Below are 11,576 nucleotides of genomic sequence, written 5' to 3'. Positions count from 1 at the left end.
AGTTTGGGAGTTATGTAACAAAGAGAGACGTGTGGTCCCAAATCAAAAAGACACACAAATGATGGTTGGGCAGGGAGCATGGACACACACACACACACACACACACACACACACACACACACACACACACACACACACACACACACACTCTATCCATTGGTCTCTCATGATCTACTCTATCTCCATGGCCGGATTTTCCCCCTGACAAACCTTCCTGATGAAGTTCGTCTCAACCCACACTCCCACCTCACATCCTCACGGAAAAACCTCTCCTCCCTCCTCTGTCTCTCCCTCTCTCTCCCCCTCCTCTCCCTCTGCCTCCTCTCCCTCACCTCCCTGGGCAGCAGTCGGGGGAGCCGGCTCGGGTTCTCCCTCCTCGTGAGGCCCAGCGTTTGGAATTTGATCCGGACACTCTGAGGCAGCTTTTGGAGGAGCCGCTGGGCAAACTTTAGCACTACGGAGTTAGCCAGATCTGCCAGGACCCCGAGGGGCCGCCGGCTGAAACGCTTCACCCAGAGGAGACCTTTGGCCAGGGGGGAGGCGTTACTGCAGCGAGCCTGGTGCTCTAACGGCAGGCTCTTAAGGGGGACAGGGATCTTGGATCGGCGCCCGCCCCAGTTGCGCCCCGCTTTGGGAAACATCTCGTAGAGGTTACGCTCTGCCATGCCGCCGAACACCGACTGGCACATGGCGAAGAGAGGGCGAGGCAGGCGGAAAAGAACACGCATATAGAGGCGGTTCACTTTGCGGGGTGCGTGCTGGAAGAATTCTCGGGCCGGCCTGACTATCAGCACCACCACCAAGTAGAGAGAGAAGAAGAGGGAGGGAGAGGAGAGGAAGGAGGCAGAAACCAGGATCATGGGGATGTAGTAAATCCCCAGACTGAAGGAGAGCCCTAAGCTGAAGATCCCGCTCGCCCACAGGCTGAGCGACAGGTAGGTGGAGAGAGAGAGGGAGCAGCAGGAGCGCAGGAAGAGGTACGAGAAGAAGAGCGCCAAGAGGGCGAGCTCCGTGGAGAGGATGAGAGACGCCACGGAGGGGAGGGGGGGGGAGCGGCGCAGGGAGAGGAGGAAGATGGAGAGGAGCAGCAGGGTGAGGTTGGAGGGCTGGGCAGCGNGCTTTGCAAGCATCACGAGCATCTATCGGCATCAAAAGTTTAACAATGTTCATAAATGGGATTTGATTGGCTGATGCCAAGCATCGAGCCTCAAAAGTTGAACATTGTTAAACTTTTGATGCCGATAGATGCTCGTGATGCTTGCAAAGCCATGCCATGCTCCCCACAATGCAGTTCGGCGAAGATTAAAAATCTTCTACGTCACCCCATTCAAGTGAATGGGCGAAGCGTTGAAAGCATTTTTCGATGCCTGTAGTGTAGACGGGCCGTTACATGAACACCACTGTCAGAAACACCATTGGTAACACAGTTTGCTTGGATACACATACTAGGAGCTGAACCCCCCTCAGTATTTGTTTTAGGTTAGTGTGGATGTGTGTGCGGTGTTTCAGTGACGGGTGAAGGTTTTTACCTCCATGCGCTCCGCTTGATCCCCATCTGAGGCTCCCACAGCTGTTAGCCTCTGAATATAGCCCTTAGTATTCAGGCTGGATATTCAGCAGATACAATATCAGCATGTCCTTCTACCCTCTATCACTCAGCACCGTCACCCCCCCCGTCCCTGACAACAGTGCATGTGGCTATTTGAGAAACGAAACAAAAGCTGTGCCCTACTGTACCAAAACAATTGTAAATGATCAATAGTGATGCCATTTTATTCTAAGATATGAGACTCAAATTGAGTATGAGTGAAACTTTTAAAATGATTTTATAGAAAGTCGTGTCTCTGCTGGTTAGCTCGACTCGGTGGTAGCGCTGCCAGAATAAATTGCATTAAAAACATCTTTAACGCCTTAAATCATTTTTGTATTGGCAACCAAACAAATGGAAATCCTGCATTTCTTTTAAATGTGCGCTCAAGCTTTGTGGGCGGCCATTTTTTAAATCAGGTTCTGTATTGACAGCAGATTGTCTATAAATTCAAGAATGGAGGATACGCGGTGTCTTGCTAGTGAGGATAATTTCAGCCATTAAGTGATCAGCTTGCTTGAGACCTTTTTTAAAGTGCTACCAAAAAAAGTACGTTTTACAATATTTACCTAAAGATAACCAAACGAGCATAGTGGATATAAGTAGAGCCGTGCCGTGCAGTGCAAATGAGTCGTAAGCGTGTCCTCAGTGTTATCTCACTGAAGCAGGTTGGAGATAAAAGTATAGTAATCTTCTGTAAACACATGAGAATGTAAAAACAAAAGGACTGCTTCACTGACGAACACTCTCCAGTCCAGCCTGCAGCATGGCACAGCGTGCCCTCCATCACCACATGTCAGTCCATGAAGATATAATTAACAATGTTACTATAAAAAGAATGCAAAGGAGAATACATTAACACAGTCAGGTTTCACCAAACTGTACTGCTTGCTCTTCTTTTTCCCTCTCTCTCTCAACCTTTTTCTCTGCTCTCAGTACAAACAGCAACACACTATCCTGCACAAAGTGAATGGGGCTCTTATGCTGATCACTTTTTTCATCTGTCGAGTCCTCCTCTTCCCTTACCTCTACTACGCCTATGGAAGGTATGTCTGTCTCTCCATCTCTGTTTCTCATGTTCTGCTACGTCGCTCAGCTTGGGTCGGTAACCTGCTCAGCCTCATGATCTCTATCTGATGGATGAAACTCTCAGAGTTTACAACTCTTTATGTCTTTGGATCCAGGTACGCGTCCATTCCCTTCCACATGGTCCCCCTGTCGGTGCCCTGGCACTGTAACCTCGGCGCCGCTCTGCTCATGGCCCCGCAGCTCTATTGGTTCTCCCTCATTTGCAGGGGAGCCCTGCGACTTTTCACGGGCTCCTCCCGCTCTCAGAGATCCCGCGGTGTCGCCAAGGAGAGGCAGACTGATGGCAACGCACTGCCGCAGCCGGCCAACGGCTACAGCGCTCGCTCCTCAGACCCTGATCTGTCCTCTCACTGAGAAGAGTGAATGGGAGGGAGGGAGGGAAGGAAGGCGAATGTTCCAACGAGTATGTAAATGAAAGAAAGCTGTGAAGGGGAAAGGAAGACTTGGAACAAGTAGCAATATGAAGAAAGCTACAGACAATGGCCTCAAAGGCGCTGAAGTGTTTGCGGCCTGCACTCAAAGTCTTGACAGAGAAATGATTTGGTGGCCGGCCTTCAAGCACTTCAGCGTCTCAGTTTGTAGGAAACTAGTGGAGTGTTAGTGCTCTCAGTATTTAAAGATGTCATCCGGCACTGTGACAGATAGAAACATGCACTGACCTGAGAGGAATCTGCCTGGATGTATAGCGAGCATAGGTGGCTCTTTCCCTCACGTAGATCAAATTGAGTCCTCTCTGCCTCACGGTATAGGAAGAGCAGGAACATAGGAATGTATTATATTGTATGTTAGTACATTTGCTGTAGATGGAAGGCCTAATTCAGTTTAGTAATGAAGAGGACCTCCAAAAAAGAAAAAAATCCTGGCTAAGCAGTATTTTGACTTGTTAGTGTTTAATATCTGTATCCTCTATGTAGTCACTGTCACTCTAACAAAATGTAACCAACCTGCAGACTCATCTTTAGAAGGGAGATAATCTCATAAGACTGTTTTCTGCTGCCTTATCCCTTTTCCCCATTCTTTGCAGTTTAGGTTTTTATTTCTTTTTATGCTGGGAGGAGGAGGAGGAGGAGGCTCCAGACAGAAAATGTGACGGGTGTACATAGCCAGTGTAAAATTGTCCTGATTTCCATGTCAGTATTAGTTCAATGTTGGTTTTCAATTTTTATTTTATTCTTTTTAGGTTTTGTCTCATTTCTACATCTGCTGTTACCACAGACGTTTTCGAAACAATTACATGTCAGCATTAAAGCAAAACATTTCACAGCTTAGTGTTGGCACTTCTCCCGCAGACGTTATGGCAGTGCTTCTGGTTTTAGTGTAGATATGACTTCATTCCATTTACTGGTATGACAAAGTGTTTTTTTTTTTAATACAAGGAAGTGATGCACAGTAGCAGCCACTTTGAAATGAGTGTTTTTGTTTGTTTGTTGCTATAATGCTCAAAATATCCGTTTGATTGGCTGGAATAAGTCAGTAAGGGATCCATAACTTTTGAGTATTTATATCTTTGTCAGGGGACTTGCGATGCTGCAGGTTTGAAGGGAAACAAAAGTGAAAAATCTTGTAGGGAAGCATTCCCTTGTGATAGACACGCAGCACATTTGTCCATGGCAATTTATGTTTCTCATTTGGTTTTGTTTTTAACCATTAAGTCAAATTGTTTAAAGCTTTTTACACCTCATGCATTGCTTCAGTCACTTAGCCGTTTCTTTGAGCCACCGGTTCTATGAACCTCCTGTGATCAAACAGGCTAGTGTTATCATTTTTGTTTAAATCAGCTTCACCGTCCGCAAAATGGGTAAATAAAAAAAAACACAACTCCGAAAGCATCTAGACAGGGCAGCGTGTGCAAAAACATCTGGACCACTGTGGGCATGTTGAACACAGAACATCCATTCCCGTTCCATGAACTCATAAGGTACTGCTTCTTGACAATACTAACCATTCAACTGATGTACTGTATATTCCACAAATGCTTGTTATTTATTTGTAAGTATTAATTTATTTGGTTTGTGGTTTTGAATGCATATTTATGCATACATATTATACTATATGCTTCTGAGCCTTATGTGAAGGCCGTATTGTTACTCAAACCTAGCTAAAATATACTTCTCTGTCCTGAACCTGCCTCCAGTCTTCTTTTTTCACAAGCTTTTTAGACTGTTAAATAATCAATAATCAACCTAGTTGAACTTCAGACAAGTGTGAGCCACTAGAGGGCGCCACACTTCATGTATCTAATGACTGCTTTACTAGCAATTCAATTTCAAACATCTAAAAGTGGAGGTGTCCTTCAAGGATGCCACAGCTCTACATGGGTTCATTCTGGGTATTACATAGGTATGAGACAACGTTGCTGCATTTTATATTAATTTTTAATATATAAACTTGTTTAAAATCTCTAATGGAAAGACACAATTTGTGACTCAAACAAAAGCTTATATTAGGTTTTTCTCACCTAAATCAAAGTACGATTGGTCAAATAAAAACAATGCAGTGTAAATTGTATGAACAGTAACTAAAGAAACCAATTTTCAATGTTATTATTATGCTTAAATTATGAGATATCTTAATGCTATTTAGGGGTCATAAATGTATTCTGGGATAGAAAAAAGCTCCTTTTAGGGAAAAGTTGGGAACTACACTCAAAGACACTTTGAATTGGCTGATAGGAGGAATTTCACACAATCAGGACTTTACATTTATAGTGATAAACCTCCATAATCCTATCTTGGTGTATTAGGCCACAGCAGGCATTGTAGGTTAATGAGCAGAACTACATTATTGCAACATTGTATGTTTTTTTTATTCTGCATAAATGTGATCATTAACTTTATTAACCCTGGTTTTCGTTATCCATAAAGTTCATAAACTTTGTATACTGTGATCAGAATGACATACCATTGCAGAGGACTTTTATCCACATCACCAACCATTGACATTCTCCAGGGTTCAAATGTTTATTGCCAACATACAAAACACACATAGAAAACATACAAAACTCGTTACATAGAAAAATTCAAGTTTTGAAAAAGCCTTAAAAAGCTCTTGGCCTTATTTGCCTGTGGGCAAGTCCTCATCTCCTCTGAATACTTTAGTATCTCCTCTGTCTCGGGGAGAAGATGGTGTTTGGGTTGCTGTCTCGTTCCTTTTCCTTCTCGCGCTCCTTCTGGCTGTTTGGAGACAGAGCCTCCTCCTTCTTCTTTTCACTCTTGAACAGATCTCGACCCGTACGCATGATGTGCTCCTCAATTTTGCGATGGCGCTTCATGTCTGACAGTACTTTGTCCAGCCGAGCTTCCCTTTTCACAGACGAGCGAGCTGAAGATCCTGGGAGAAAAGGGAAAAATGTCAACTGGATGTCCCGAAAACAAACTACTTAACTATCTATGTTACTGTGCTTCCATAAAACAAGCACCTTTCATTCATTAAGTTATACTGTCAGGGTTTTAAAAGACCACATCTCAACGGTTTTTACCTGGTGTTCTGCGTCTGTTCATGAAGGCATTTTTTGGTGTGGCTTGCGTTTCATCAAAGTCAAACTCAGTCGGAGTTATAGACCTGGAAAAAAGAAAAATCACAAAAAGCTTGAAAATGCCTGTAAATAAACCTAAAACCTTAAAGATGACATGATGAGGAGTAGGTTTACTGACCTGTGTTGACTCTCCTCCCTTTCTCTTTCCTTTGCTGACTCGTCCTCGTCCTCTCTTTCTGGGGAGGGGGTGCGTTCAGGAGTGGGCGGCCTCCTGGGAAGGGGCTCAAAGTTCAGTTCCAGCATCTCCCCTTTAGAGAGAAGCTCATAGAGTCTTTTGATCTCAGTAGTAGGGGGCATCCAGTTTTTGGGGTCCTCAATTTCCTCATCACTGTACGCAACTTCCCATTCATTATCCCCTCCAACAGCCTGCGCTTTCTTTTCAGCCTCCACCCCCGTGTCTGCCTGAGGCGCCTCACAGTGTTGATCTACTTCCATTGCATCTGTATCACCTGAAAGGCAAACATGCGTAGAAAATCAGTTTAACACATCCACAATTATAGCACTAACAAGTTATTGCATGTACAACTCAACACAGTGCTACATTGTTTACATATCAGACAAGCACAGGTTAAAACTCTGAGACAACTTGGGAAAATAATGGAAAGGAAAACAAAGGTTTAAAAAAAAAAAAAAAACAGCTAAAAAAAGATGCGCCTTTAAATTCCTTTCAAACTACCAAAAGAGCTTGCCATCCTTAAATCCAGAGCCATATAAGATGCATTTTAAAGAATACATCGGTTGATCTGACTGACATATAAAATAAAAATGATGTAGGAAAGAACAAGGTCATTTAATAGCTTTATTCCCAAGTATAATATAAAGGTAACAAATGGGGTAATGTGATCCATTCTCCTTAATAGTTATTTAATATTCCTTAATAAAGTTATTTCCAGCTTTGTTTGCCTTGCAGGTTATTGTATCTGCAGATACTATACAACCCTCAGTCTTTTTGTCATGTGTTTTCTTAATGAAGTTACCTTTTTCCTCCTTGATCGTTGAAACCTCCCCTGGGACAGCTGTCATCTCTGTGCCGTGTTTCTCTGTGTTGTCTTCTTTTTCTGCAGGTTTTTCTGTGTCCTTCACACCCAGGGTCTCTATGCCCTCCCTCAGGGCAGAGTCTGTGGCGTCCGCCTGCATCCTCCGTACTGCTGCTGGTCAACCTTGTAGCCACAGATCTGCTGAACAGAAACATGCATGTTAGTACAGTGCAACAGAAAGTTACTTCAGATGTGTCGGGTAAGAGTTCCTGAAAGAGAGCTTGCAGTCAATCAAGCCCTTAAAGTTGAACTAACAGCCTAACGATAGCTGTTAACTTTGCTGACTGATAGGCAGTCAACAAAGCAACACATTAAGTAGTAATATATTCTTATTTGACTTAGGTAGCTAGCTAACACTGGCCTAGCTATTTCTTAACAGCAAACTGCAATTTAAAAAAACGTGCCTCGAATGAACATTACCGAATGTCCGGTTTGTCGTAGGTCACTCTTGTAGCTAAACGTTAGGTCAAATTATCTTTTCCAGTCAATAAAATACACTAAGTTCTCCATGAGACTTGCTAGAGATAATACACGATTATGCAGAGACGTAAACATAGCGCCATTTTGGACTAGAAGGGCTGTGTGACGACCTGCTGGGTTCTACTGCGCAGTATCGCCGCTGATTAAAATATCATGTGGATGGTTCAATCAGCAGCGTGAATAGCAGGCAGCCGTGTTTTGTAGATCTACCTTTGGTGCGACTTCCTGTGCAGCGCGCAATCGCAAACAGGGCTGCAAACACGTCAGCCGAAATTGTAAAACACATATTTTGCTTCACTATTCAAATGAATATATTATTTTAAAAGCTATATATGTGTGTTTATATATCATCCCGATGAATAATACATTCGATGCACGATTACATCTCATAAATAAGGTCACTCGGCGTTAAATAGGCGCCAGTCTTTGGTCGAGTTCTGATTGGTTGACGGTCGTTTCCTGTTGCAGCGCTCCTGATTTAAAAAGGCTTCGGTTAGATATTTTGGGGTCTGGTTCGCCATTGTTAAAAAACGTTTTCCGCAATGTTTCTTATAGTGATACTTTTTGATTAACACGCTTTTAGAACAAGGATTCCACATATCAAATCGGTGAGCTTAACGAAACATGAGTAAAACAGTAGTTAAAGTAGCGACTAACCGTAACGTTATCTAGGCAAGTAACCTTTGTGTTGACTGTGATGTGATGCTAGCTAATGTTAGCTTGTTATTAGCAGATTGAAGCTATCATTACTATGGTAAAACGCTTGATATTGCTTTATTTAAGGTCAAATCCGATACACTTTAAACCTACCTGTAAGAAGATTTCGAAACAATTCGCCTTAGCATACTGTCCTTTTACACAGGTGCTAAAATGTTATTGTCTAATGTTGGGCCTTTTTATCTTTGAGCAGTTCAGACATGGCGCAGCGTGTGGCAGTATCAGATGGAGCAAACAAGAAGGTTTCCAGGGTTCGGGTAGCGGTTCGTCTTCGACCCTACATGGGCACACAAGATGAGAAAAACGAGGGATCGTGTGTGAGAGGCCTGGACTCAAAGAACCTGGAAATAATCAACTGGAGAAATGCTACAGAAACAGTCAAATACAGGTCAGTGTACTCAGCATCTTGGCTCTTTTTAATGTTTTGTTTTTCTATAGATTGTCTTGTTAATGTTTTTAAATAATGTCCAACAGTTTTGACGTTTTTCATGGTGAGCAAACGACACAGCAAGAAGTTTTCCTCTCAGTGAAACCCATTCTACCACACATACTGACCGGACAAAATGCCAGTGTCTTCGCCTATGGACCAACAGGAGCTGGTATGTTAACACATTAATGCACTTGTTAACTGTTGCTTTTGTTAACTTGGCTGCATACAAAAGAATTACAGCCAGTGTCCCATTGATAATGATATAAAGTATGTGATATCATTAACTGTAGGGTTATAGTTGGGAATGGGTGAGCTCAAACTAAATATTATTAAATTACCAGCCAAACGGCTTTGATTTATAATGTTTTTTGGAGACAATATGTTCTTAACAGTCGCTACTTTTTGTACATACATTTCTTCAAAAATAATGTTTTGTGTGCTTCCTCCTTTCTTCCTCTTTCATAGGCAAGACTCACACTATGATGGGCACTTTGAATCAGCTGGGCGTAATCCCTCGAGCCGTTCGTGAGGTCTTTAAAATGGTGAACGCCAAGAATGAGGATGAAGGCTGGGACTACAGCATTAGCATGTCTTATTTGGAAATTTACAATGAGAAGGTATGAATTTTTGGAAGTAAAGTGTCACCTTTTTTAAAACGCTTATAACTCTCTTCTCCTATTTTTTTTGTTGTGGTTGTTTAGTAAAGTGCTTTTTTAAAGTTTACACTGAACAATCTATCAATCTTCTCAGGTGCTAGATCTTCTATCGCCAGGCTCCCAGGATTTACCCATCAGAGAGGACAAGGACAAAAACATCCTTATCCCTGGCCTCACTCACACAACCATCACCTCCTTCTCAGACTTTCACAAACACTTTGTACCTGCCAGCCTTAATCGCACAACGGCTTCTACCAAAATAAACCAGCGCTCCAGCCGCAGCCATGCTGTCCTCCTCCTCAAGGTTTGATTTGTCATCTGATCAACTCTGATCATTTATAATTCTCTTGACGAGTTGCTGTTTTCTTTGTTGAACTGACCTGCGAATAAGAATCCAGTGGATCATTAATATTAAACATGTTGTGGGCTTTGAGCAGTAAATCAGGAGTTGTTTATCTGTCGCTAAAATCAAGAAACAAACCGGTTTGTGCTGTTGATTCAGCAACCTTGTTGAGATGCAAAGCTGAATGCATGATGCTCTGATTACATATTTTTCCTTAGTACTTTTCCTTGACCTCAATAGGTGCTTTCTCACATACTTTTCCTTAAAAATTGTGGTTTTAAGAGCATCCGATAACACTTAAATAAGCCCATATAATTGTCTGATGGCGGGTGTAATTGGTGTGTGTCGTTTGCATGTTGCTAATTCGTGGAATTGAGGGACTACAATATTTGTTTTCTTTTAAAGGATGTCCGAGTCTAAACCCTGCTAAATTAGATGTGGGGGGGGGAGGAGAGGAAAGTAAGCATCAAGCACCTTTCCTCAGCAATTGGAAAATTAAACCAGCTCATAATTGCTGAAACTGATTCCATAGTCCACATTAATTAACTCTGTTAGCAACCTTCCTTGGACAACAAGACTATTTGACTCGGCCAATGGGTCACATTTATCCAAAAAGCCCATCTTCACCTCATGGACTTCCCTCTGCTCCCCTGTAGTTATCCTGTCTGACCTCTGTGTCTTTACCCCTTCTAATCTTGGTCTTTACAATTATTTAGGTTGTGCGAACTCAGCATGCGCCGCCTCACAGACAACAGACAGGGAAGCTGTACCTGATAGACTTGGCTGGGTCTGAGGACAACCGGCGCACCGGCAACCAGGGAATCCGCTTGAAGGAGAGCGGGGCCATCAACCTCTCCCTCTTCACGCTCAGCAAGGTGGTGGACTCTCTTAACTCCAGCACTGCCGTCCGTGTGCCCTACAGAGACAGTAAACTGACTCGGCTGCTGCAGGACTCTCTGGGCGGCTCGGCGCACTCTGTCATGATCACCAACATTGCACCGGAGTACAAATTCTACTTTGATACTTTTGGTGCACTCAATTTCGCCTCCAAATCTAAACTCATTGTCAATAAGCCCTTCATCTGTGAAACTGTGGCTGTGCCTGTGTCTGTGCTGCCAGGTGAGTAAAACTCAGTGTGAATGCCTTGACTTTTTAAAATTCTAATTCAGGGTTCTTACACCTTTTCCAAAGTCAAATTCAAGCATTTTCAAGGTCCATTTTCCAGCTTTTCAAGCATCTTACAGCTGCTGTAAATTACATATTTATATACACATGCTCAAATGATTATTTCCCTACCTCACATTAAATCAGATGTTCTTTATGCTATAAACAACCAAATGTGTGTTTCGTGATAGCCTTCTACACGAGGAGGAAAAATTAAAGAAAAGAAAACTAAGTTTAATATTTCTAAATTAGTGATCTGTACGTAGACTGGGCATCCCATATAACCTGGCTGAGCCAATATAAAACAATCAGCCAAATAACTTTTCAATACATTATTGATACTATTTTTGAGGTACTTTTAGGTTGGCAGTAAACATAAGTCAGAGGTAAATGGTGTACTTTTGCTCCACTAGATGTATTTAATACCTTTCAGTTACTTCACAGATGTGGATGAATGATGTGAAATATAACCAAGTGTTAAATCAGACTTTAGTTCCACCTGGAGTAAATCCACAAGCTACCCACTTACTGTAAAAC

At 42.7% G+C, this 11,576-nt stretch overlaps 3 protein-coding genes across 7 annotated transcripts in view; 2 read left to right on the top strand and 1 right to left on the bottom strand.

Moving 5' to 3' along the window:
- Positions 1-1,364: 1,364 nt before the first annotated feature.
- Positions 1,365-4,800, top strand: tlcd3bb (TLC domain containing 3Bb). The gene is made up of 2 exons (XM_010780148.1): positions 1,365-2,634; positions 2,773-4,800. Exons 1-2 carry the CDS (start codon positions 2,570-2,572, stop codon positions 3,029-3,031), a joined length of 324 nt encoding a protein of 107 aa, XP_010778450.1. The 5' UTR covers positions 1,365-2,569; the 3' UTR covers positions 3,032-4,800.
- Positions 4,801-5,623: 823 nt separating this feature from the next.
- pagr1 (PAXIP1 associated glutamate-rich protein 1) lies at positions 5,624-7,895 on the bottom strand. 4 transcript variants are annotated; one of them, XM_010780142.1, is made up of 5 exons: positions 7,670-7,895; positions 7,190-7,387; positions 6,331-6,661; positions 6,156-6,238; positions 5,624-6,007 (listed from the first exon to the last, which is right to left on the bottom strand). In XM_010780142.1, exons 2-5 carry the CDS (start codon positions 7,347-7,349, stop codon positions 5,772-5,774), a joined length of 810 nt encoding a protein of 269 aa, XP_010778444.1. In that variant the 5' UTR covers positions 7,350-7,387; positions 7,670-7,895; the 3' UTR covers positions 5,624-5,771. The 4 variants fall into 4 exon arrangements, with proteins under 4 accessions (XP_010778444.1, XP_010778447.1, XP_010778445.1 ...); XM_010780145.1 differs by having other exon boundaries at positions 7,190-7,390; positions 7,654-7,889; XM_010780143.1 differs by having other exon boundaries at positions 7,654-7,889.
- The window catches only part of kif22 (kinesin family member 22), a 9,899-nt gene continuing 5,752 nt past the window's right edge, over positions 7,430-11,576 (top strand). The window contains exons 1-6 of one of the 2 annotated variants that reach the window (XM_010780147.1): positions 7,430-7,448; positions 8,640-8,834; positions 8,921-9,045; positions 9,342-9,493; positions 9,627-9,836; positions 10,592-10,994. In XM_010780147.1, coding sequence (XP_010778449.1) covers positions 8,647-8,834; positions 8,921-9,045; positions 9,342-9,493; positions 9,627-9,836; positions 10,592-10,994 — 1,078 coding nt within the window. In that variant the 5' untranslated portion in view covers positions 7,430-7,448; positions 8,640-8,646. Of the gene's footprint in view, positions 7,449-8,165; positions 8,338-8,639; positions 8,835-8,920; positions 9,046-9,341; positions 9,494-9,626; positions 9,837-10,591; positions 10,995-11,576 lie in introns of those variants that run through there. The other variant, XM_010780146.1, reaches the window with a different exon arrangement.

The sequence above is a fragment of the Notothenia coriiceps genome, unplaced genomic scaffold, assembly GCF_000735185.1.
Source record: "Notothenia coriiceps isolate Sejong01 unplaced genomic scaffold, NC01 NC01_scaffold00021379, whole genome shotgun sequence".
Lineage (NCBI taxonomy): Eukaryota > Metazoa > Chordata > Actinopteri > Perciformes > Nototheniidae > Notothenia > Notothenia coriiceps.
Note: the sequence above shows the minus strand (reverse complement) of the source record. Positions and strands in the feature narration are given on the sequence as shown.